At 41.6% G+C, this 27,325-nt stretch overlaps 1 protein-coding gene across 2 annotated transcripts in view; it reads left to right on the forward strand.

The window, feature by feature from the left end:
- The first annotated feature begins 1,741 nt into the window (after positions 1 to 1,741).
- The window catches only part of GPR12 (G protein-coupled receptor 12), a 29,928-nt gene continuing 4,344 nt past the window's right edge, over positions 1,742 to 27,325 (forward strand). Inside the window, exons 1-2 of one of the 2 annotated variants that reach the window (XR_003260515.2) lie at positions 1,742 to 1,893; positions 14,708 to 14,835. Coding sequence is in view for 1 of the 2 variants with exons in the window: in XM_026108817.2 (XP_025964602.1) it covers positions 1,885 to 1,893; positions 2,466 to 3,485 (1,029 nt within the window). In the remaining variant the exon portion in view is untranslated. Of the gene's footprint in view, positions 1,894 to 2,465; positions 3,903 to 14,707; positions 14,836 to 27,325 lie in introns of those variants that run through there. The other variant, XM_026108817.2, reaches the window with a different exon arrangement.

A 27,325-nucleotide genomic window follows, 5' to 3' on the forward strand; every position in this document is an offset into this window, starting at 1 on the left:
GTCCTAAATTAATATATTTAATTGAAAAGTTGGTCTTCCCCATTTGTGGAACAAATGTTAGAACAGGAGGAAAACCAGCTTTTGCATTTTTTAATGCAACTGTTCTAAATGAGTGACAGATGATGAAACACACCAGACACACTCAGTTTAGATCACAGCAAAGCATTTGTTACACTGTCACATAAGAAATCAGCAGATAAATCAAGAAGATAGCGATCAGCAGCAAGGCAATATCCATTTTTAATCCTCGTTGTAACACAGGAGGGCCACTAGAAATAAAAATGAATCATCTTGAATCTTCCAGCAAGGCCTCACAAGGCTTAGCACAACGACTGAGGTAGATCTGAATGAAGGATGTGCACCACACACGCTTGCTAGTGAGTTACTCAACAAGGAAGGAACTCTTCTCCCCAGACTTTGGCTTCCCAGGGCCACATTTTCCAAAGTGCTTTAGGTGCAATGGTGCAAACAAAGACAAAACACAATCTCTTCAAATTGCCCAGGCTCTTCTAAACATCATTTCAGCCCCCTTAGCTCATGCCACTACTTTGAAAAGGGCTGGAGGACACCTCTCTCCACTGACAATATAGGGCACCTAGGGAGACCAGCGTTTGCATTCAAACACCTATGTTCAGTGTCTAAAGTTGGTGGTGTAGACTTGCTGTCCCAGTGGATTCAATGGTTTTTCAGTATCTAACCCACTAAAAATCCCATTGGCCTACCTGTACTATACAACATATAGTGGCTTTGTGAATCTGGCCATGTGTCCCCAATCTCTTCACTCTCTGATGATGGCATGCTTGCCTGCTTGTCTGTCTGCTTTCTGCATGCTGGCAAGTGCCAGTTGCTCTAGGGCAAGCTTGATCGTGCAGTTGACTTTATGGTTCCTTTGCTATCTTTGTATTAGATATTCATTTTCATATGGTTGTATGACACAGACCAAGAGGATGGTTCAAGTTGGAAGGGACCTCTGAGGATCCTCTAGTCCAACCCCGCTGCTCAAACAAGGGTCAGCTAGAGTAGGTTTACTCATGACCACGTCCAGCTAGGTTCTGAGTATCTCCAAGGATGGAGACACCACAACCTCCCTAGGCAACCTGTGCCTATGTTTGACCACCATCACCACAAGAATAGTTTTCACTTAACCTGTTTTTAGAAGGAGGTTCTGCTCCTTCTAAAAAGGAAAAAAAAGGCCAGGACTTCACATCTGGTAGCTGTATGACCAGCAAGGGATATGTTGGGCTCAGTCTCAAATCATCAAAGGCTTTTTAATCTCCAAAGACCTCTGAGCGTTGCTCTCCACGAGGTGCACCGGGGCCGTGAGTAACACACAACACCAAGTAAAAGGGAATAGGGGCACGAGGACTGGTAGAGAGTCTCAAGCCGACACCCGGGGGGTCGGCGGAGAAGAGGAGCAGCCGGGACGGCGTTTCTGGTAGCTCGCCTCGAGAAATGGGGGCAGCGAAGGGCGACAACGCCTCAGGGCGGCGGCGCCGTTACCTCAGGGTCGCGCGAGCAGGTGCCGCCCTCGGCGTCCGCCCTCGCCGCTCCTCCCCCCCGCGCCCCCGACGCGCGCGCTCGAAGGCAACGGCCGTTCCCGCGCGCGCTGCCCACGTGGCCCCGCGCGCGCCGCCCCTCCCCCTCCCTCCCTCCCGCCTTGAGCGCGCGCGCGCGCGCGCGCGGATGGGCGCGCACCTGCGCTGCGCTGCGCTGCGCCGCGCTGCGCTGCGCCCTCGGCCCTGCTCCGCGCCGCGCCGGTGGGTGAGCGCGGCCGGCCCCGCTGCCGCCTCGAAGCCACCCTCCTCCTCCTCCTCCTCGCCGGGAAGCCTAGGTGACCCGCGGCCGCGTGTGTGCGGGGGCGTCCGCGTTTCCCTCCGCGCCTGCATGGAGTTTGTAAGTGCTCAGCGGAGACCGCGCCACCCCCCCCTAGGGGAGGTTTCCCAGGGAGGGGGGTCGGCAGGGCGGTGCCGGTGAAGGACCCCCCCCACACACACACACAGCCTGCCTCGCCTCACCCCGGCCAAAAAAAAACCGCTGCGAAAGAAACTGCAGCTCCGGCTGCTGAATAACGGTTTTATCCGTGCCACAACCCACCCCCCCCCCCGCCCCCCCCGCCCTCACTCGCTTCTTCCCCCAAAACTGCTGTGCTCTGGGGTTTGGGCTGTTTTGGTGCGGCATCGTGTGTCCATGCCTTCCTCTGCTCTGTCCAGGTGAAGGAAACCACCTTTAGAAGCGCTTTGTGGCCGAGTCGGTCCTCCCGCAAATAATTTGGGGGCAGTTTTAACGGTAGTTTTTTTTTTTTTTGGTTTGGCTTTTTTTTTTCCTCCTCGTTTTTATTGCCACATTTATGTAACAAGTGCCTGCCTGCATACGAGGTTGGTGTTGCTGTCTTGAGGTGTTGCATGTTCTTTGGGTTTGGTGAGTGCTTGTGTCCGAACATTAAAAAAAATGTCTTTCCGTTGAAGAAGACAGGGGTTAAAATGAATGAAGATCTGAAGGTTAATTTGAGCTGGCTGCCTCAGGACCCTGTAGAAGCCAGCTCCACAGAGAATGTCTCGGCCGCAGGCTCCTCCCTGGTTCCTGTTGTAGACCCAGAGCCAGAGCTCTTGGTCAACCCCTGGGACATTGTTTTGTGCACTTCAGGAACCCTTATCTCCTGCGAAAATGCCGTTGTGGTTCTTATCATTTTCCATAATCCCAGTCTGCGTGCCCCCATGTTCCTCCTGATAGGCAGCCTGGCACTTGCAGATCTCTTAGCGGGAATCGGATTGATCATCAATTTTGTTTTTGCCTACCTTCTGCAGTCAGAAGCGACCAAACTGGTTACAATTGGACTGATCGTTGCCTCTTTCTCTGCCTCTGTCGGCAGCTTGCTGGCTATTACTGTTGATCGTTACCTCTCGCTGTATTACGCTTTGACTTATAATTCAGAAAGGACTGTCACTTTTACCTATGTCATGCTTATACTGCTCTGGGGAGCGTCTATCTGTGTTGGACTGCTGCCTGTAATGGGCTGGAACTGCCTCAGAGATGAATCTACCTGCAGTGTTATCAGACCACTCACTAAAAATAATGCAGCTGTCCTTTCAGTCTCTTTCCTGCTTATGTTTGCCCTCATGCTGCAGCTCTACATTCAAATCTGTAAAATCGTGATGCGCCATGCCCATCAGATTGCCTTGCAACACCATTTCCTGGCCACTTCCCACTATGTGACCACCCGAAAAGGAGTATCTACTTTGGCCATTATTTTGGGGACTTTTGCTGCTTGCTGGATGCCTTTTACACTCTATTCTTTAATAGCAGATTACACCTATCCTTCTATATATACCTATGCCACCCTCCTGCCAGCTACGTACAATTCCATCATCAATCCTGTAATATATGCTTTTAGGAACCAGGAGATACAAAAAGCACTTTGGCTCATCTGTTGTGGCTGTATACCTTCTAACCTGTCTCAGAGAGCAAGATCACCCAGTGATGTCTGATTGACAGCTAGGAGGACGCTCGTTATCATATTGTTTTCCAGACATTCTTGCAGACCTGTTTTTGGTTTAGATGCATTCATTAAATGGTATGTGTTGGGTTCATATAAAAACCACAGGATGCACTGACCTTTTTGTAAACAGAAAACCCCACTGACCAGAATGAATCAAGTGGTTTAAGGGAGATTTCCAAAATCAAAATAATCAGTGTTCTTACAGATTTCTAATGTTGCTCAGGGTCTTTTGTTATAATATAAGTATATAACCCAGGCTTTGCCATGTTTGCCATGATTTTACATTAATTTTGCTAATTAAAATTAGATTGAAATAGCATACCTACTTTGTTTGTGATTGTGTTCAGTCATACCGCATGTTTTATTTTGTTGTCAGGATTTTTTTTCCATCTTTAATTCTTATTAAAACAGTAAAAAAAAAAAAAAAAAAGGTCCTCTTACCACAAACTCATTTGTATATCATCAGAATGCTCTTCAAAGTAATGGCCAATCATACTGATTTATATCATATTTATGGTAATAATCTCAGCGCAACAAATATGTTCTAAGTGAGGAAGTACCTGCATAGCTTTTTATTTTAGGTCTCAGCATGAATTACCTCGATCATTATTTTAAAGTATTACCTGTTCTGTCTTGAGTTTTGGCTGGATGTTAGAACAGAAGATATGCTTTGCCTTCCTTTTCAAAAATCAGGCATATGTTTTCACTTAGATATGGGACGTCAGAGCTCATTATACTATTAATTTTGAAAAGAATTCCCCACTGAAGTTGATGGGAAGTTTTGAAATTGGTGAAACAATATGGCCTCTTTTGGCTATGCATTTGTAATAGATGCAGCACTTTAAGTTTCTCAGACAAGTTAATCTTTTCAGAAGTGTGCAATGGAATATCTAATGAAATAACTTACAACACATACTTAGCATCTATGTTAAATGGTTCCCCTTAAGTTTGCTGTCACATCACAACTATTACTGCTTGTTTTTCTGCTCTAATTTAAAATTCTGAAGTTTTATAAATTCTCAAAGCATATCTAGTTCGTAATTGTATGCAACCAAAATTGCAACGTGAAACAGTATTTTCTCCTTTTCTGGCAGTTTCATCCATCGCAGATCATGATTCTTCACACTGTATGCATATCATTTCACTTCATTATAGGATGATAGTTCTGGTCTAAAAGGCAAAGCTTCCTCTCATGAATCGTTACGTTTAAAACTGCTTCTAAACTTTTACTGAAGTCACATTAGTATGCCATAGAAGTAAAACATTGTTTTCTAATAAGAATACTTGATTGTCAGAGAGAAAAATCTTCCCGAAAGATTTCTTCATGAAACTTAAGGTGTATCCCAATGTCAGTGCATGGGAGTTTATATTACTACTTCCATTAGTGTTAATGGGAGCAACATGTGTTAATGCCCTGGCATCAGTATGAGGTTATATTCCTTTGAATGTCAAAGTCAGTATACTGTATTGTTGCTTCAGTATCTTCCATTACAGTTTTAAAAAAAAAAAGTCACAAGTGTAAAAATAGCAATATTTAAAGTTCAATGAAAAAATATACCTGTATTATAGATAATAGAGACAACCGTGTTGCTGATATGGTTTTTTTCAAATGGAAACTTTCCTTTTCACATGGATGTTTGGATGACTGTAGCTTTTTGTGGCAGAGTTTCTGTGACGTTAAGAATCATACGGTATATACAAAGCTGAATCTCAAATGCGAATGAGTTTTCTGTAAACAAAGCTCTGTAGAGATTTTATCAGCAATAATTAATTTTAGTTGCAATGCTGGGTTCAAATTCCATTCTTCATTTGGTTCAGCCTTCGTGATATTTGGCTCTTTCTTTGTAATCTAATTAGTTTAAAAATTGCATGGCATAATCCAGTAGAGCTGTGAACTTGCAGCTCCCTTGGCTTAACTGCAACTTACAGATGCTCAGCGCAGTTAGAGTATGTTCCCTACTCTGTAGGATATTGGTGTTCTTTATCTACTTCTGAATGCTAATGAAACTCTAGTCATTACCATCTTCCTATTTTGTTATGAATTTTGGTATAAGAAATAATCACTTCATAAATATCCACGCTATGTATGCATGCAGGTTTGCAAGTATGCAAAAAATGGAAATAAATGGTGGAAGTCATGAGCTGCATGTAGAGAGACTGAGAATAGCAGCTCTTAAAAGAACAAATAAGAAATGTTAAAGTCATACAACGGGTACCCCTCTCTATGCAATTGTTCTTCTGTATCAAATTGCTAAAAAGTGTGGTGAGAATGAACTGCTACAACTGTGACCATAATTCAGTCCTGAGAGTGACTGTTTTGCTGCTTGTGCAGACCTGTTCTCTTCCTGTTGGTCACCTAACAAACACTAATGTTTTTCTCTCCGTAACACCTGTGTGGTAGAGAAGCCAGAAGAAAAACAGCACAGGGGGAGGTAATGTTGTCCCCTCTTTTCATGCTGGTTCACCTAGTGTCCTTGTCATCTTCCTCACTCCACAGGCTGCCTAAATCCTCAGAGGCTCTCCAGAGTGCTGGGGGAGCCGACCTTTTCCTTGTGCCAGAGCAGAGAGATTTGTAATTGGAAACTTCTCTCCTGAGGAGCAATCTGAATCGAATGGAGGAAAGAAGGATTAATTATAGAAGTCACACAAAGCCAGCTCGTAAGGATGTGATTTGCCCTCGTTTGAGGGGTAACGCATGGTTACCTTTCATGGCAAACAGAAGAGAAACACAATTTTGCTGCTAGAGCTACTACTGTGACCTCTAGTGAGGATGATGTATTTTACAGAAATGTCCTTAAATTGAGACAGTGCAGCATAGGCCAGAAAGACCTTCTGGAAGTCAGTGACATTGGTTTGTTTACAGCTGCCAGACTGAGCTTTAAAATGATTTACAGTTTACAGTATTGGAGAGATGCTATATAACATCTGTGAGCAAACTCTTGTTCTCTGAGGGACGAGGGGTAGAGCTGTGGGTGCAAAGCTACCTGCCTCCTTTCCACAAGAAGGTAGCTGCTTCTCAGACCCTGCAGAATTAAACAATTCTCTGCTCTCCACTTGGAGTATGTGGGCAGCTGCATTGTAGGCCGAGTCCCCTATGGGAAGGTGCCAGTATCCATTCAAAATCCCTCTGAAATTGGTGGAACTCCAGCCGGCTTGCAGGATTACATCATTTTATTGTCACATTAAACAACACCTGTGCATGAGATCAGGGTGCTGAATTGACTCTTTAAAGTACAGTGAAGTACCTTTGCCATCTCCATCATAATTACAGAAGTGTTTTTTTAAAAATGCATCATTTAGTTTAAGGAATTTTGAGTTTATTTTTCACGCTTGACCTGTAGTGAGCCACAGGTTGTATCTTGATAGGGAAAACGTACTCCAGACAGTTTTTTCATATACTCAACCTCAAAGCTTGTGTGTTTTTTTTACTTTTTTTAATCCATTTCTCCTAACAGTGAGAATTTCAGCAATAAGGGAAAAATGCTTTTATCATAACAGCAATAAAATCCTCCCTGTTCCAGGTACTATAAATTGCTGAGTAAACTCAGAGCAATAGAGAGGAAGCAATATATTCTTTAGACAAAAAGTAGTAACTTGCATAAGGACTTTAAGCAGAAGTCTTCCTTTGTTAAGCAGTTGCTATAGGACTGATGTGAGATGTTATTTCTGGTTGGTTTGTGTTACAATCATTTGAGTTACTGAATACAATTACTCAGCAATAATCATTTACTTTAGTTTTTGGATCCTGAATGCTGTTTGTGAGAAAATTATGTACTGCAGTAGGGTTTTCTTTTCTTTTTTTTTTCTTTTTCTTTTTTTTTTTTTTAACTCTTTTCATTGTTTGGCATTTAGTAGTCAGCAATGTTTAGATAAATTCACTGTGTTCAGGATTTCTGGTTGTAACTTCATACTGAGAATACCCTTCACCAAAAAAAAAAAGAAAGAAAAGAAAGAAAACCAACCTGAGAATACCCAAACTTGTGATGTCCCTCAAGCTGGATATAATAGATGGGGTCAACCAGTTCCAAACATAATTTGGCTTTTAAAAGATGATGTTTGTGGCATCATTGAAGAAAACACCTGCCAATACCTAGGATATTTGGAAGCAAGCTGAAAGTCTGTTACAGCTACTGTCCATTCCCTCCATGGATGCTCAGTGACATAAGCAGCTACATCCATCCTTCACGTTCAGGGGCCACCCTCAAAGGATCTCGGAGCCACTGAAGCCCCTCTGCGGACAGCAGTGAGCTTTGGTTTGGTCTAGCAGCCATTCCATTCCCCAAAAGTTGTATTTCTGTTACCTCATTTTTTAGGAGTTATTTAGTTGTTAAACATACCTGTCCTGCATTAAACACAGGACACCTATGGATTCGTTCCTCAAAGGTGCTGAGACCTGCAGTGTCAGGGGAAATTGGGATAAGCTAGCATCACTAATAATCAGGCCACTGAAACATAATTGCATATTTATGATTTAAAAAATGGACGTTCTGTAACATTAAGACTCATATTTTCAAAGTGTTGACTTTGACCTTTCATGCAGAGAAAATATATTTGACCTGTTTTTGTATGTACAATAAACAAAAATAGAGTTGGGCAGAGTGGTCACTATTTAAAAAACACCAGCTATTCTATCATTTTATTTTGGATATTGAATGGTTCCCTGTCCTTGCAATAGAAACCAACTCTGGCAATATCTAGAAGATCCTGAATGCCCACAGGTCAATGTAGAAGCATGGCAGAGAAGTAGGAGACTAAGCATGGCTGGCCATGCAGCACAGTTTGAAACCACAGCTCTGTTTTGAGTGAGTAATATACCATAAGAATGGTATACCTAGACACAAGCTGTAGACAGATCAAGTGCTGGGTGTATAGAATAGCATCAGAAATAGGTGGACAGCATCTCATTAAGTCTTACTGCTGCAAGAAAACAGTGTCTGTTAGAATCTCGCTGGATACAGATCCTGTATCATAAGAATTTCGAGCATATTAGAAAGTTACTGGCCAACTATTCAGGAAAAGGTATCAAAGTGTACTTTGGGGGAGATCAAGAATGCAGCTAGACCTATGAAAGAGTAATAAAGGGGGATGTTAAATGCCTGCATGCAGACTGATTGCCTATCTTTTGGAAAAGGTCTGAGAATCATTTTGATGTATTACTTGGCTGCCTTCTGGAGCAGCTGGGTTGAGAGCAAGAGGTTTCTCCCACAAGAAATTCAGGAATTACTCATAGTTGGTGCATTACATATATTGAGTACAATAAATAATCCGTGCCTCTTTACACATTTATCAAAAGGAACAAATAACTATTTGCAGTGAGAAATGTTGTTTGCAAATAGACAACATCTTTTTAATAGGACAATATCACAGGAAGCCACTTTAGGAAAACAGTTTGATAATGTCAGTGATAAATTTGGAAAAACAAAATTTTCAGACAGTGTATTGCAAACTATAAAATTAAGTCCTAGTATAGGACATCATCGCATGTTAGCAAGAAGTCCGGTAACTAGAATGGTATTAGGCAACAGGGCTACTCAAAAGCATGTGAAATTCAATGTTTAAAAACAAGTTACTGCAGATAATGGTGCATTCTATAACTGGGAAGGATGATTTTAAATAATATTTGAATTTCATGAATTTTTGAATGCCATTTTGAAAGCAGTGGCTTATCATCTCTAGACTACCACTAAGCCAAACTAAATGTGGCATTGAAAGAGATGTGCAATGAAAATAGATAAGACCTCTCAATCTCTGCTTATAAGAGCAGCCTAGAAGAAAGGAATGTGCTTTATATATAATAAATTAAAAATAGTATAGGGAAGATAAGCCAGGTGTGCTTATCTCCTCCCTCCTCTCAGTACAAGAATAATGGGATACCCAAGAAACTTGAAAGGCACTGTGTTTCAAAATACTTTTTTTTTTTTTTTTGAAAGGAGATTACCCCATACAACTGGCTCTTAGTGGTTTCTTGAAACCAAGAATATGCAGGTCCTTTTAATGGATCACAAATCTGAATGAGCAGTGAGGATACCTTATAGCATTAGGTGGATGATGAAAGATGAGGAGATGCAAGTCTTCATAGTTTGGGAAATCAGCCAAGTGCATGGTGCTTGAGCTGGAATAGGAGGGGTGCTGGAACAGAAGCATTCTCCGTGATGCTTTTATTCTGACCTGTCCCTTTTGAAGGCTCATGAGCCTTCCCTGATGCACATGGGGCACCTGAGTGGATGCCGTGGGGTCGCAGGTGTTTGTGGGCTCAGTGGAGCAGTCCCAGGCCCTGGAGCCTCGCAGTGTTGCTGTTACTGTGAAGTAGTGTCTGGTGAGCAAAAAGGAGCAGATGTGCAATAACAAATATGATCAGAAGTCAGGTGTTCCTCCCATGAAAATACGACTGCATAGGTTTTATTCAGATCATTACTTGTCTCAGTAGCACAGTCTTATATAGCTCCGGTTGAAGTCACACAGGGCTTTTTGTGAATAAAGACTGAAACTATGAAAGTAGAGCCATCAGCAGTTTGTTCTACCTAAGTTATATATTCCTGTTTCTTCTGAGGAGTAACTGGACCCTTAACTTTATAGTAACTGTTTCTTTGAAACCAAGGTGCCATTGCATATAAAAATGTCCATACTGAAGTTTACTGAAAAAATGGTTGTAGATCTTGTAAACCTGACAAGCTTCTACTGAAACAGATACATATTTTACTGTGTTACACGGACCTCCTGTAGAAGAGAAGAAAAAAATACTGAATGTAGGTTAGGTGAAACTGTATTACAATTAGTTAGTGTAAAACTGCTGTGATGCAAACTAATTCAGTGCCATTGAAAGGGTAGGGGGAGATTTTCCAGGGGAGGTTTCTCAAAGGGGTTGAGAGGGTAAAACTCTTCTACAAACAATCAAACTGCCATCAACTGCCTTTTGAGGAAATTGTCCGCACCTCCCCAACCTGTTGTTTGTGCTCTACAAATTCTGAAGCAATTTTTATAAATTCTTATTGACGCACTAAATATTTAACTGGACAAGATAGTGGTAGGACTTTCCATTAATTTTAAAGTTCATTTTCAAGGCAACTCAGGTAGAGGGGACTTCTTTGTCCCAGAACTAGTCAAGCTGTTTAGTTTTATCCGATACTATTTCTGTATAAAATTTTAGGAACAGCTGCATGTTTAAGGGCTTCATCAAATTACTTTTTTTTCCTTTGTAATAAGATAAGTAAATCTGGCACAGTCTTCTCTGTTTAAAGAAGCTGCCTTTCAGCAGTAGTATTCTCTCTTGTAAGAACAGTGTTGCATTCTTATATGTAAGCATATATACTAATATTTTAATAGATTCTATTCAGTAGACAAAAAAAGAGGGAAAAAATGCTTTAAAATGAATTCTTAGCTTTCTACGAGCTCCCCAAATATATCTTTTAACTAAGAACATTTAGAAAATCTTTGGTAACTCCATGTCTTTATAGTTTGTTATAGCCCTTTCAGAAAGATCTGCAGCATTTTTTTCATTTAACTTCTTTGATGAACATTTGCTTCACACTGAAAATTTATTTAATTCATTTGCAGGGGAAAAAAAGCGAGTGAATTGCTGCTGGTATACTGGTCATATCTTTTTATCCTCAAATCATTTAGCCTCAGCCGTGTGATATACCATCATGTTTAGGTACAGACCTAGTCCTGGTTTCTCAAGGAGAAGGCGAGCCAATACTAACTGCAAATGTTGAGGGCTCCATCCTGCAGAGATGGAGGAGCCTTACACTTTTGAGGAATAGACTGCAACAAATAAGATTTAAAATAATATGTATACACTGTTATCATAAGCAGACTAGTTCTTAAAAGGAAATAGGTTTAAGTTAGAGAACTTAGGTAGTAGTTTTATTACATGCTGAGTGGAGAGAAAAATAGCATCCTAGAACTGTTTAGTATCCCATCAATTTAAGTATTATGAGATACCATAATTAAATATACATTATTATGATTATTTAATATACATAGTAAATATGATGTGTTGAGTATCATACTCTAAGTGTTCAATGTTGTGATGGTCAAAGTGTAGTTACTTTGCTGAGGCAGAGTAGAGGAAGATGAATTCTCATAGCCTTAATTTGGGCAAATCCCACTGCCAGCTTTGGAATTACAGGAGCATCTTATATGGGCACATCTTAGAATACAAAAAGGATATATATCACTAACATGAGCCTATATAATAATTATGTATTCCTATGCACACTGTTCTCATCTCTCTCTCTCTCTCTCTCTCTCTCTCTATTTCTTTCTCTCTCTCAGGTGCTTTGATAACAGGACTCCACAGATCATGGGTCTAAACAGGAGTCCACATACTCCTATGACACAGGTGCATATTTTGCACTTGCTGATGCTAATCTGGAGGATATTGCAGTATCTAAGAATTCCTATATATTTATTTTCTAAAAGGCATGCTAAATATACATTTGCTTCAGAGGGACACTCTAGGGAAAGGGAGAGGACCTGTAAGACTTGGGGCCAAGGTATAGAGATTTTAATACATGGATTTACACCCAGTCCCCACAGAAGTTTCCTCTTAGAAGTTTAGTATTTGCTAAGATCAAACCCACCAAAACAATAATGATTTCAGTTTCTGCTGCTTTCAGGGAAGAGATATTTTTCAGCATGTAAATGGATGCAGCATGACCTGGCCCTCTTAAAAAGGAGATATCCATGCCCTGAAAGGGATGTTGTGCTGCATCCCCATATGGCTCAGAGAGTCTATGTGCTCCATCTGTGAGTTTTTGTGCTGCTCTTTGGTTCCCTTCTGACATCTTAACTTACTCCCTTGATATCTGAGCAACCCTCAGTCCACCCCACCCCGGGGGCTGACAAGAAAATGTCAGCACCGAGGTAAGGAACAGCATGGAGGTCAGGCTTTTCTAGCAGTATTAATCCCAGGGTCAAAGCATGGGGGTTTTGGAAGGAAGCTCTGCTCTTAGCAGAGATCGTTCTGCAAACTAGGTAGAAAATAGCAAGCCTGCTTCAATCATGTTTCAACTGAATTTCTGCTCCTTTGTTTTGCAGTTCCCTGTTGATGTTAGCAGAGGCTGCCTTTAGGCTGGGAGGAGGGGAGTAACTCAGTGCTGGGAGTTAGCACATTCTAGTATGTAGCTTTTTACACAGCAGCTGTCCCAGAGCACAGTGGTTGAACATACAGTAGTCTACTTCTGAACTCAGCTTGGTCCTACAGGTTAAATGTATAGGAACGAGATGTGGTTATCCAGAATTTGGAAGCAGTGTGATTTGTGCCAAAAGCGTGGAATGGTTATTGCAGGTGAAGAGGCAGGTAATTTGCGTAGATTACATATACATCAAAATATTCAGGCAATCTCTAGCCCTGCTTGCCTATGCTCAAATTCATTTTGGATTGAAGCTGATAGCAGCCCATGTATGTGCTGAGGAGGAGAATATGGGCTCTTCTGTTGGGCCTCAGTCAGAGCCCACTGGAGGAAATGGACTTTCTTCTTTTTGTCATTATATCTAGAAGTAGCTGCATTTGACCTCTATCTATTTTGTATGCGTGCGTCTCTTTAAGCAATCTGGGGCTAAAAATCTACAGTAGTATTGTCTTTTATTTGGTCTCAGCTTTATTGTCACAGCCAAAACCTACAAAAGTTGATTGTAAACGTGCTTATAAATGAAAATAAATTTTGTAGAATAAAAATGTTATAACTATGCCTCTGAAATAAAGCTATAAAACTGTGTATTTAGCTCCAGACCATGAAATTAAAATACCCTGGACTAGTAGAACAATTCATAATTTTCTAGACTTACTAACCAGACCCTTACTTTCTTTGTTATTGCCAAATACAGTTCGGTATAATCTATGATTTATCATGCTCATTTCCTCATGAAGTTCTCGGAGAGAACTTTCCCTAGGAAGCATCATACAATTCATGTAAACTTCTGATACTGCTGACTGCCGTGTGGTCCCATCCTGAATTCCGAAATGTTTAGCAGCTGCACAGGGATAGTTTTTGTGCTACACATCTCATTAGGAGCCAGACAGTTTTAAACCAGGAATTTGAATTCTGCATGTAGTGCTTTTCATATGAGAACCAGTTACTGGTTTAGTAGATAAAGGCCTGTGGTTATTTCTTATACTGACTATTTAGTTTTTTTTCACTTAACTGTGGTTAGAGTTTGAACCACAGTTTACCAGGATATAAGTTAATTTTAAAAGAAAGCAAAATATCTTTGCCTCAATTTCCCTTAAGATTAAAGCTTTGGATTGCAGCTACAGAGCTTCTTGTTGTATACAAGATCGTCATTTAATGCACTTTATTTAAAAAAGGCACAAATTATTTTGTTTATAAAATGTTACAATTGCACTATGCTGTAAGAATCGGTTACTAAATATAAACTGTACAGTTTTGTAGTCAACATTGTGTTTAGTCATAAATGATTGAAACAATTACATGTTTCACTTAAATGTTAATTTTATATGTGGTATATGTAACTATAAATAAATTTTTCTTTCTAAAAAAGAATTCTTGTCCATTTCATTCCATTGACTTTCACATTCTATTTCAGTAACAAAATGGTATTGTTTTTTAAAAATAAATATGTTCCAGTGCAAAGAAATGGCAAAAGACACTAACTAAACTCTGGGGATTAAATTCAGATATGCAAGTTCAGCTGAATTTCTGTAGGTCTGCTGCATCCACTGATACCACAGAAGGACATCCCAGGCAGTATAGTTTTCTACCAAAAGTCTGAAAGAAGAGTTAACACAGTTTCTTGAATGTAGAGTTGTAAATGAAAGAGTACTCTTCCAAATCTATATTTCTTGCCAAATTAATTTTCCTCTACTGCACTTCTCTTCTGACACATTGCCATGCATTGTCACTATATGTGCTCATATTTCGTGAGCAAATTTCAAGAGAGACACACAAGAGGGTCTGAGATGGATCTTTGAAAATATTAATACTTAAGTCTGAGTTGATCGTATCAGCTGGGAGAGGTAAGAGTCAAGAGAAACTATGTTAACTTAGTCTTTTTCTTGGCTAAGTTTGGTTCTCATCCTACAATTAAGTAACTGCAAAATCAGTTGCATGATTAGAGTTCTGTGTTTCAAATTTGACTGTGTTATAAATAGGCTGAAAGAAAAAAAGCTGATCTGTCTGATTTTCCTAATTAAATTTTAAAAACCGTTATGTATTTTAATTCTTTTGAATGATTTTCTTGAATACTCAGCTTATCTTCTAGGCACGTAAGTTGATGGAAATTGCTGCATCTGTAACCCTAAAACTGACGGATTTGTACTGTAGTCAGCGAAAACATGACTTCTGAAAGAAGTTGGCCAGTGACTGACAGATACCCAGGTAAGTAATGGAGCTCAAGGCTGTTTCCTTTGTAACGGTAGTCCTGCAGCTCAGATGTATGCTGTGCCTATTAGCTGGAGCTGATCCTCATGACCTTTACTTCATGCAGACATAGCTGTCCTCTCCACCTCTCAGATCAGACTTACAGGCACCAGCTACGTAATCTGGTGACGAAGAAAGGTATCATGGATCATGGGTAGTGCCTCAGTTTGTTTTTCTGCAATAAAACTACAGCCGAAAGGCTACACAATGGACTTAGTGATCAGGATGTACTTGACAAATGGTTTTTGCTTAACTAAACATGAACTGCAACTACACAGTACGTATCCTTAAAATCTACCAGCCATCCAATCTACCAAACTGGAAATTGAGTAAGAATTGATGGGAACAAATACCAAAGGAGGGAGAGACATGCTCCATCAAACAGAGAAGTCACAACATGTTGTAAAGCACATTACAGTAACTAGAAAAAACAATGTACTAATATAGTAAAGTAGATTGACTACTCCCGTATCGGACATGCATTCGTAAAGACTTGGTCCTCGATAATTTTGTGCTGCTTTGCATATTATTATCTCGTAATGCTGACGGAGACAGCAGGACAGGGAAAAAGACCGTGATTCAGCATATAACTATCCAATAAGCACTCTGTAATAATGACTATTATTTATTCAAATTCAGCACTGTTGTAAGAGAAGAAAAGCTGTAATACCCACTACAACAGGTGTCACATTAGAAGGGGTAACAACATAAAAATGAAGACTGCTTCCACTAAAAGGAGCAGCTAGAAGAGTGAAATACTGGCAGGCAACTAGGAGATTTTTTAAGGACCCCCCCCCAGTAAGATATGCAAAAGAAATGTTCTCTTCTCATCAAAAAAGCCCCTGGAAGGATCTCAAAAAGCGTGTGAGATTAGATAAGAGATGAAGAAGATTATTACAAACAAGAGAGAAATTGTGTCCAAAATAAAAAGACCTTTGACTAGTTAAATGTATAGTCATAATAAGGCAAATCGGAAAACACTTTGAGGGGCAGCTTGTAAAAGCATAAAAAACCTCTGATACAAACTATCACGAGCAGGAAACTTGTCTTGAAATGATCTAGAACCGTACTCATCAAAATAGATTTTTCTCTAGAATTGCTTGCAAGTCTAAGCAGCTCAAACCTAATTCTTTTTTTGTTTTGCTTAGGATTGAAAGTTCATCCTCAGAAAAAAACAATGCCCTCTGGGGTTGTTACTCTTTGCATTCCACTGACTTGGATCAAAGCTGAGCAAACTCAGTGCTGTAAAGTATGTAACATCTAACACCTTAATGGTACTTTGTTACCGAACGCAAATCAGCTTTTACTTCAGCATCCTCTTCTGGTTGGAGGTTTTATTGGGTTTTTGTTTTTTCATATCTGCCAGACTGTTTCATCCCCCCCTATTTTGTGCTAAATGTTAAGATGGTGCCCTTTCAACTCTGTGAATCCTTTATCTGAGAACAAAGGGGGTTGGTCGTGTACCAGGACATTGTCTTCCCATCACTGGCCTAGCAGAGCTAGTTTCATCTGTATCATAATGTATGGTTCTAAATGATGCTTGACAGAGACTCTCTATAAATGTATTTTTAAGATACCTTCAGTTTGCCGCCATCATTTTGAGTTGTCAGGCTCGAAAGCATCTTCTTATGATTGGCAGGCCAAGGATCATCACAGTCCAAATCATTCAATTTTCAGGGGCTGTGCAGGACAGGCATATGGAAGATGCAGAGGAGATGGCAGGCTGTAGCTGTGTTAAGGTAGGAGAGAGGCATTACTGCTAAGCCCCATGTCTCAGCCATTAGGTGGCTCTAATCCCACCTAATTCCGAAAATCTCCTCAAACTAACCCAAGACTCATGTTTCACATCTCTGGGTGTTCTTACTCTTTCCCCTTAACAAAAGAGAGGTGACAGCAGTGACTGGTGTTTAGGGAGCCTTCAGGTTTCCCCCATTCTCCCTTAAATACCTCCATCACAGCAGTTTCCAGTTCCCTTTTACCTGTTTCAAAGAGCTGGCCTTTATTGGTGGTGCTGCTGGCTGTGTAGGGAAAGTGTGTCCCTACAGATTACTATGTTCTAAATCCCCATGCTATTAGCTGAATTGTGTATCTCAAAAGGTGTCAGGCAGGGGAGGGAAGCATTTGCTATTTGCCAATTTGACCCAATGAAAAAACAATTCCTTCCTGACACTAAAGGAAGCAGTCAGACCCACTGCTCTAGAGAGAAGCAAGATCAAGCTTCTGCTTTGCTCACAGTGACCAAAAAGAAGGGGAGACTATCAGAAAGGAGGTGCCAGTCCCTGCATGCGCTGTGGGGCCCTCCGTTGGCACTATTACGTTGCAGATGTGGTTGAGTTTACTGCCTGGCAAGGTAGTATATGCTATGCTGAGCCAGGGCCATGCAGCAACAGATCCTGTCTTTCTTGATGCTTTGGCTCCGTCTGCAGCCTAGTTTCATATTGAAATGGATTCCAGGATTTATTGCTAATGCTGGATTCCCAGTCCCTTCAGACAGCTTTCTATGAGAACTAATAAAGCATATCTGATTTTTTTTTTTTTCAGTATTTGGCATTCTCTGCATTTACAGAGGTTTTTTTTTGTTGTTTTTTTCCTTCTAGGGAGAAGTCACAGAAAAATGTTACAGTTTCTTAATGCTGGGTCCATTTCATTCATCATGTTCTTTCTGGACAGTGCTAGTTTGCCTTCAGCACAGCATGGCTTTTACAGGACTGCAGCCACCCTTGCCAATAGACGTGTCGGGCCTTAGATCAGTGCAGACCCCTGTGCCTTCTGCCACAGCTTTTACCGGAGGCTCGCCCCATTTCAGTAGCTGCATGGGCTGCATGTCAGTTTTGGGACCTGTCACAAGCTGCCTGCTTCCCCAGAACAGCAGCAGCCCTCCACTGGCAGCAGTAACCTCCTTCTACCCTCTGCAGAGGATTTGCTGAACTTGGCCTTTTCTACGAGCAGAGTGAGGCAGAGAGGGTGTTCCCGGGATGTGGGTTAGTGGCACTGTGGTCACAGCCCCCCTCCGGCCCAGGGAGTGTGGGGCAGAGAGGCTGGCTGATCTTCCTCCCCTTGCGACACCACATCGTGAACAAGTGCAGGAATAGCCATTTTCCTGCCCAGGTTATGTTCACTGCTCAGACAGCCATGCTGTATGTTCTGGAGGGAGAAGTTGTCAGGTTAGATGGACATGTGTCATAGGCTTTTCTCATGGACGTGCAACTAGACTATGCTGGTAGGAGTACATACACAGAAGACCCTCAGCAGGTTTTTGGCTTCTGACTCTAGTCAATTCAGTATCATCTTCACGTTTATACTTAACTTGTCTTACTAGGGAACATTGTCTTCTTCAGAAATGAGATAAAGTGTTAGTCAGAGCCCAGTCATTTTCCCTATTCTGTTTAGCATTTTTGTGCTTCTGCTTGATTCTGTTAAAGGTTGTTTTAATGAGCACTCGTTAAATATATGCATCTCTCTTCAAAGATCTAAGCAGCAGAATCTCCATCATTTCCGCTGCTTCACAAAATGATACAACGCTTTATTCTAGTCAAGTTACAAACAGAACAAAATGCTGCTGTTTCTCTTTCAATCATCTTACCTTCAGTAGCGATTTGCAAAAGACTGTTGCTTTTTCTCCACTTAGAAGTTATTTTTTACATCATTTAAATGACAGCTTAATCATATGATAAAGGACTTTCCTAAGTGCAAGTCTTTTCCATGTGTCAAAATATCTGTGGATGCCATATTTAACATCAGACACAGCTGTGTTGCAGCAGTAGATGAAGTTTCCCCTGTGAATAGCTTGCATGATATTATATCGCTGTGGAAAGCACTTCCTTTTAGAAAGCTGTTTTGAGATAAAAGTCAGCAGGGCTCTGATCCCCACAGTGTAATCAGCAGCAAAAATCCTAAACAGCAGCTCAGTACGTTTAAGGATGTCAGTGTATTTATAGAAAGCTAAGGCCATATTTAGAATAATTCAGTCCATTTATGATAAGGTAGCAATATTGTTTTCAAAGATATGGAAGCCCTAGTAGGCGCATTTATAACGCTTGGTAGCAAATAGTGATGTGACTGGAAAGAGGTCATATCAAGTATGCAGGAAATACTGGTATCTGCTGCTCTTCTTTCTTGCTTCCCTGCATAAATGCTCACTATGAGAATGTGGTGGGTAAGAATAACACTCTGTCACTGTGCGTTTGTGGCATGAGTGCCTAAGAGAAACTATCACATTGAATTTAACATCTATTTTAAAGCTTTGAATCATTTCCAGTCCTGCAAAAAGACAGGTTTCATCACGTTACCTTTATGCCTCCCTGTCAGTAGCTAACATAACTTAGCAGGGCACACCACCACATAGTAGTCATAAAACTTAACAACTTAAAATTTCTAAGTTGTCAAGCTTCCAGTGTAAAACAGGCTGACATCAACCTTCTGGTGCTGCAGAAACAAATGTCAGTGTCAGTAACTTGAAAGGCTTCCAGTAATAAGGTTTGAGAAGAATCCTGATGCTTCACAGATTCTGTAAAGTTTGGGGGGGAGGGAGGGGTATGTGCACTACATCCCACTATGCACTATAGAGATGCCTCAGGTCCGAACTAGTGAAAATCCATGTGAAGTCACAGCAGTTGGGAGTTTCTAGTCAGTGAATCGGGTTAAAGACTGCAAGATACCTATGGTTTACGTTGACCAGTTAACTTACACAAAAATTACAAGAAGCCTTGTCTCCAGTAAGGTTTTGCCAGATGCTTGCTAAAGCAGAGGAAGAATGGCTTAGTTTTTTTCCTGGTGAGCCCAAGATGTGTCTTTCATGCAATTGATTCAGCTGCAGCAAAAGTAACTTTTCCAATAGAAAGGTCACAGGCCATTTACAGCTTTCAGAGTCAAAAATAATCCCTGAAACCCAACTAGCAACTGTGTAAAATGTTATAATTGCATCTGGCTTGCAACAGCTAACTATAGGAACCAGAGCTGGAAAAAAAATCCTGCTCAGGAGAGAGAGTGGGTTTGTTTCTGATGGTAAAACCAAAAGTCCAGAACCTGACCTCAGGCTGTTTTTGGCTCAGTGAAATTCCACTGCCGTTCAGAGAGCAACTGCATGAGTGCAAGGGCAGGACTGTACCCAAGTGTCTATGTTATTGTGGCTAGACTTTTATGATATGGAATTCAGAAATAAATGGGGTTATTAGCCAATGTGTGTATTATCTGAGAGCCTTGTCCTCTCAGTAGCAAGCATCACAAAAGAAATCAGGAAATAACTTGGAAACCTCTTTGGTTTCATGGCTCTGCTTTTACTGTAGTTCTCCATCAGGAGGCACGGAGGTCTGGGTAGCTTGTGAAGTACGATGATGGCATTTGAGCTGGCTGAGGTGAGAAGATGGGAAGTCGCCAGGGCAGCAGGGAGGGAGCCATCTTGGACTAGAGGAGAGGAATTTCATCTTGACACCTGTGCTTTGAGCTGGAGGGAGGGCAGAGGGATGGTGAGAAGGGGACACAGTCCTGGAGGTGCCAGCAGCCCCAAGGGACCATCTTAAAAGTGTGTAGGATCAAATTTAGCAGCAGAGAGGAGTAGAGAGGAACCGATGGGAAGCTTTGACATTTATATAAAATATACAGACTTCTGTGCTTTATTATACAAAGGCTTTATAATACCTGAATTTTCACCAAGATAGTTGAGATCAGAATCTGATCAATAAATCAACATCTCATTGTACTGTCTTATTCTGTGAGGGAGTTCATTTTGTAAATACACAGACATACAAGAAGTTTAACAGTACAGGTGAGTCACAGGTGGTTCCACATAGGCTGTGAGCAGTGGCTGAGGGAGCTGGGCTTGTTCGGCAGGAAGATGAGATAACAGGCACAAGTGAAACAAGACAGTGTCAGACTAGACATAAGGAGAAGATAACTTTTTTCCCCCATGAGGTCAGTTAAGCATAGGCACAGGTTGCCTAGAGAAGTTGTGCAGTCTCCATCCTAGGAGGTGTTCAAGACCCAACAAGATCAAGCCCTGAGTAACCTTATCAGATCTTATAGCTGACCTTGTCTGAGCAGGAATAGAGACCTCCTGAGGCCCTTTTCAACCTGAACTATCCTATGGTTCTTATGGAGAGTGAGGCACACCTGTGGCTGTCCAACCATCTGACCCATCAGGCTGTGATAGCCAGGCTGAAGTATAAAATAGGAGAGGAGGCATCCTGAGTTATCTTTTGTTTGGCATGTCTGATCCAAGCTGTCTCACGGTGCACTAGCAATCATGAGTCAGAGATCCAGAAGGTCTAGGCCATGGCAGAGCAGTAGTTCTTGACAAGGATGAAGAGAACAAATGTCTAAGAGTCAGCCTCAGTAGCACTGGTTACAGCATCATAGAAGAATTTAGATTGGAAGGGACCTGTGGTGGTCATCTAGTCCAACTCCTTGCTTCAAAGTTTGAACTAGGTCAGGTTGCTCAGAGTTGTTCCCAGTTGTTTTGAGATATTGACATATTGGAGTGAGCCCGGGGAGGGCCAGCAAGGTGGTTGGGGGCTGGAGCACAGGACGAACAAGGAAAAGCAGAGAGAGGTGAGTTTATTTAGCCTGGAGAACAGGAGGCTAAGGGGAAATCTGCTTGCTATTTTCAACAGCCCAAAGGATGTTAGAGGAGAAGGAGCCAGACACCTCTCAGAGGTGGATAGTAGGAGGATGAGAGGCAACAGACACGAGCTGGAACATAGAAAATTTCAAGTTGATATAAGGAAAAAAATTTTTTTAGGGTAAGGGTAATCAAGGACTGCCACAGGTTGCCCAGAAAGGTGGTGAAATCTCCAGCCTTGGTGACTTTCAGACTTGACACAGGCCCAAGCAACCTGCTGTAACTGGACCTGCTTTGAGCAGAGGTTGAGCTAGATACCTCCAGACAGCCCTTTCAGCCAATGTGATTCTGCAAAAATCACCAAGGACAGAGACTCCACAGGCTCTCAGTGTGCCTAGTTCCAGTAAAATTATTTTCCTTTACCCAGTCAGAATTTCCCTTGTTACTGTTGCTTCTAGTCCTTTTTCTGTGCACCTCTGAGAAGAGTTTATCTCTCTCTTCTCTGTAACCACCTTTTCATAGTGAAAGAAAGCAATTAGATCCTTTCTTAGCCTTTTCTTCAGGCTGAACAAACCCAATTCTCTTAGCCTCTTTCCATGCATGCTGCAGCCCTCTAAACATCTTAGTGGCCCTCTGCTGGCACCTCTCCAGTTTGTCAGCCTGTCTTACCTGGGCAGCCCAGAACTGGACGCAGTACTCCAGATGCATTTTCATGCGTGATAAATAGAGGAGAATAATAATCACTGCCCTCAGCCTGCTGGCTGTGGTCTTTATAATGCTGCCTGCTATGTTGTTAACCTTCATAGCTTCAACTTGCTGTCCACCAAGACCTTTTCTGCAGAGCTGCTTTTCAGCCAGCCAGCCTCCCAGCATGTACTGATGCATGGAGCTATTTTACCTCACATGTAAGAGTTTGCGCGTATCTTTGGTGAACCTCCTGAGATTTCTGTCAGCCCATTCCTTCTTACATGTATCCTGTCCCATTGTCCAGGGTGTTGGTGAAGATGATATGCACTAATGGCCTTGGTATCAGCCTCCGAGGAAAAACACTTGTCATTAGCTACAAGCTGGACTTTGACCAATGACTCTTTGAGCCTGACAGTCTTCCCATTTTTTTACCCACCTTGTAAGTCCACCCACCCATTCATCCCTCCTAGTGTGGCTACTAGTGTCCCATGGGGAAACCACATAGAAAGCCTTATTAAGTCAAGGTAAACCACACCTACTGCTCTTCCTTGTCTACAGAGCCAGTTATTTCGTCACAAGTCAGGCACTATTCAACCTTGGAAAATATATACTGGCTAGTCCCAATCACCTTCTTGTCCTTCATGGGCCTGGAAATGGCTTACTGGAGGACTTGTTTCATAACATTCCTGGGGTCTGAGCCTGTAGCTCTCCAGATTCTCGCCCTTTCTGAAGATAGGCATAAAAATTATCTTTTTGTAGTCACTGGAAACCTCCCTTGATTGTCATGGCTTTACAAAGATGGTAGAGAGAAGCCTCACAGTAGCAATGGCCAGCTTCCTTGGCACCCTTGGGTGCATGCTGGCTGGACCCATGGACTTCTGTATAACTAATCTGCTTAAGGAGTCTCTTAATTCAGAGTCAGTGCGAGGACAAGCATGGCAAATAAAAATGGTGCTACTGGGCAGAGAGTGACAGATCAATGGCATGCAGGTAACAACTAGCACATTTCTGTGCTACCTGTATGACTGCAGGGTGTGAGCTAGTTTACAGCCCATGTCCGTGCCTCCTGAAGAGCATGAGAAGCAAAGCTCTGCAATGCTTGCAGGTTCCCCTGGGATGTCTCATAGACACAGCTCATCAGACCCTGCACTTCCCACCACGTTTTGAAGTCAGCTTTCCCTGAAAGCGTGAAGATGCAGAAACCAGCCCTGCGAACGAGTAAAACCAAAGGCTTTTATCTTGAAGCCACATTTTGAGATTAAGAGCCCCATGGACTCATAACGGAGCAATGCTTTGGTCTGATCAGATACTCATTTTCCAGACAAGCACAAAGAACCTCTACCCATAAACTAGCTGAAGTGATCACCAGTGAGTAATATAGCATCACCAGACTCTGCCCAGACAAAGCTGCCTCAGAGCTGCCATATATCACAGCACCAGCTGCATAACACCACCTGCCCGCAGCTCTAAGCCAACTCTTTGGCACTAGGTCTGTAACACAGAGTCTTTCACAGAGGTTTTATAATCTGGGAGTGACCTTCAGCATAAACAAATCTCTATTCTCTCTGTTTGCCCAGCACAGCTGCCCAGCCTTGACAGGAGGTGTTTCTGATTAAGATGACCCCCAATCTGCACATTCGGTGTAGTTTTGTTGCTCCTTTAGGGCAAAATCCAATAAGGCTTTTAAAGAATTTTATTGCCCCAAATTTAAAATTCAGCAAAATTTTGAACAAGCTGTCTCAACAGAAACAAAGGGGAGGCCCGGCCCATTCACTTTTTCTCTGTTCATCACCAGAGGTTGGAGAGCAGCCAGGCCACCCTTACGCAGTGGTGCTGTGGGCTCTCTGACCGACGTTCACCAGCACCTCTTGCTGCTTGCTTTCCATTTCACCAACCAGTGCCAACAGAGGAGACCTCAGTTTGGGTCCATAAGTGTGACTCATATAGCAGTATTCAAAGAAGGACAAACCTTGGGAATTCTTGGCTTGGGAGCTCAAACTGCTCTTTAATAAGTTTAATCCTCAAATGAGAGGTGCAGCAAGCGGAGCTGGGAGATTATTTTTAATCTTTCTGTACATCTGAGGTGAGATCAGCACAGGAACATTGCATCCCAGTCTGTTTTCTTGCTTATAGAGGTATGGTGAAGAACTGAAGAGGACACAGGAAAGAGTCAGAAAAAGAATACTTATGGATAATGGGAAGTTTAAAAGTGCAAGTTATTTTTGCTTACCCAAAGAAACCTAAAAGGTGAAGTAGGAACTCATTTATCAGTGTCCAGATTATTGTATGAAATCATTTGCTAGGAACGCTGTTCACAGAATGCTTTTGTATCCGATCTTAGGTGTTTGTCCTGTTGAAAAGTTTCTTTGAAAGCCTTGAACCTGCAACAAGAAATAGTTTGTGACTTATGCCTTAGATGATACATTCTTTCAAATTTTCACACTCAAAAATGTCCCATTGAAATCTCTACATAAGCCATCTAGATTGATTACAATAGACCCACTACCACCTTGCCTGGCCAAAACCTGCTCACACAGAGCAGCTTCTATTGCCATCAGCTTTGGAGAAAAACATTTTCCAAGTTCCTTTACCCAGTCCCAGGCATTGGAAACCCTAAATACTAACTCCTGAACAACATAATAGATCATTTTGATCCCTTCACCAAAGTCTCAGCAACTTGCCTGTGGAAGGGTGTGGCTGCTGGTGCAGGTTTACCAGTTCACTAGCTCAGTGTGAATAAAGCTGGAGGAAGGCTTGTCCTAAGGAGAATATGGATTATAAACCATGTGAAGTTTCACTTTAAAAGAAAAATACTATTTCCTAACTTTTTATGTTACCTTTTTTGGGGGGTAGTGTGGGGACTGTTTGACACAGATCACTTTCCTCTCTGCTGGCCAGGAGGAAATGGGTCAGGCCAAGGCATCCTCCCTGAGATGTCAGCATATTGCAAGGTCAGGCTGACCATGCACAGGAAAGCATTGCATGTAGGACAGCAAGCAGTGAACCTGGTAGTATCTTGGCCACAAAATTGAATTATTGTACCCAACTGTTACTCCTCATTAGCCTTTACTTTCAAAAGTACCATTGCCAACATAGTTTGATGATCAGCAGGGGATGCTTTTTGGCATCCCTGCCACTACATTTAATTAGAAGACATGATCGTTTTCTTTGTTTCCACTCTCCTGCATGACAGAGTGATTTGCATTTCACAGGCAATTCTCAGACCGTGCTGTACATCTTCTACCTGAAGTGTGCAGCACAGAGAATCAAGCTGAACTACTTGGCAGCAGCAGCTGTGGCACAGCCAGAGTCAACAGCTGGAGCAACACCTGGAAAGCCCACAGGATGATTAAAGAATTAACAAAAAAGGCAAAATACCAAATATACTGCTTATAAAGATCTAGGTTTGAACTGTCAAATGTCAGCTCAGATCCAGAGAGCATTGTGACGAGGTGGCACACATTCAGAGAGGTGCACAATCTCACACTGAGATATGGTACAGATGGGGACCCTCAGTTGCTTTAAAATCCCCTGATACCACTCATCAGCAGTAGTATTTGCTCTTTCAAAGCACTAGACACTATTAACTTCTCTGTGGGAGGCTTGGGTTTGAGGCACACTGGCATTCGGACATACACGAATATGCTGAATGCACAAGTGTCCCATCCACACACTTCACACTGTGCTCATTGTTCAAGGTCCCATATGTGCTCTTCAAGCTAACCAAATCCCTCAGCTCCTCTCCAATTTAGAGCAATAAGACTTTCATACCAGTTGTACACATCTATGGTCTTTGCTCACAGTTATGTATCTTCCTGAAATAACAATTGACAGAGAATAAGGTTTTTAAATAATCATCTCTTCTTTGAAGAGAGCAGCAGTCAGACAGTAATTCAATATCCCTGCCCCTTCGTTGTCCAACTCTGCCAGTGCTGGTAACCAGAGCGAAACCTACTACCAGATCTAGTGTCGGCCTTTCACGTGTGGCTGTATGACTATTACAAGTGTATTCCAGGGGGGCATCAACCTGGTTTTCTAATAAAAAATATTCGGTACTGAAGATAAGTCTGCTCTGTGAAAGTGAAAAAAGACTAAAAAAATAAGAAACAAGTCAAGTATTACTACATGTGTGTGTAATGAACCAGCTTAAAAGCACCAGTCGTGAATCTAAGGCAGATTAGACTCCTTCGTTGACTGTAGTCGATAGAGTCAATATAGAACGATCTCGTCTTGTTCTGTTTGGTCACCAGAAATCAAAATGGCAACTTCATTTCTATTCATGAACCTACCAATATTAAAAAATACTGATCGTTCTGTTTACCTTTGTTTAGTATTTGCATCACCAACATCCTAACAAACCTTCTGCTCTTAGAGACTAGATAGTTTTGCAATACCATGGCCCTTACTGTCAAGTTAATAACACAGCAACTGTTAGGTCCTCAAATGAAGAAGATAATTGAAAGCTTTTGTAACATATGAAGTGAATCCGATGTTTCAGAAATATTTAGCTTTTCAGTAGATATTGGATGCTAAGTGCTTTTCAGATCTTCACTGTAACAGTGCAGATTATGTTGTATCATTTGAGATTGCTCTTGACTTCATTCTTATTCTTAAGCCATGTTTCCATGACTCTGAAACTTCTAATTTTAGCAGCTATAAGTGATGCAAGATTTATAGAAAAAGGTATTTTACTAAACAGACATGTCTAGAAAAAAACAGACAAGCTTTGATGTACACAAGCTTTTTTTCTGGTCCATTCTTAAATCAATCCCAAACTATTAAGATTACTAGTGGGCCAGGAACAATTGCTATGGATGTGTAAAAGATACTCTGCACTAACCAGGCATACGTGTGTTTATGCAGTGTCCAGCACAGGGAAACCTCCCTCATCAGAGAAAGTGGATTTTCTCTAGAAAGTAACAAAAATGCACCAAAGCATGTACACTCTTCGCAGCAGCAAACCCTAAAAAAGATCCATTATTGGCAAGATAATATAGAAACAGAATGATTTTAAAAAGTCCTTTTTCTGCATTTTTTGCCACCTGTCCACATGGGGCTTTTGGTCTATTTCACTTAAAGAAAGTGCAGTTATCTCACAGAGCTGAAATGCAAACATAAATTAAAATGTCAGCACTTTAATTTGTTTTGGCTAAAGATCTACAGAGATAGGAAGATACGATAATTGTACAATTTACACAGTCTAAG

This window comes from Dromaius novaehollandiae, chromosome 1 (genome assembly GCF_036370855.1).
Source record: "Dromaius novaehollandiae isolate bDroNov1 chromosome 1, bDroNov1.hap1, whole genome shotgun sequence".
In the NCBI taxonomy this organism is placed as follows: domain Eukaryota; kingdom Metazoa; phylum Chordata; class Aves; order Casuariiformes; family Dromaiidae; genus Dromaius; species Dromaius novaehollandiae.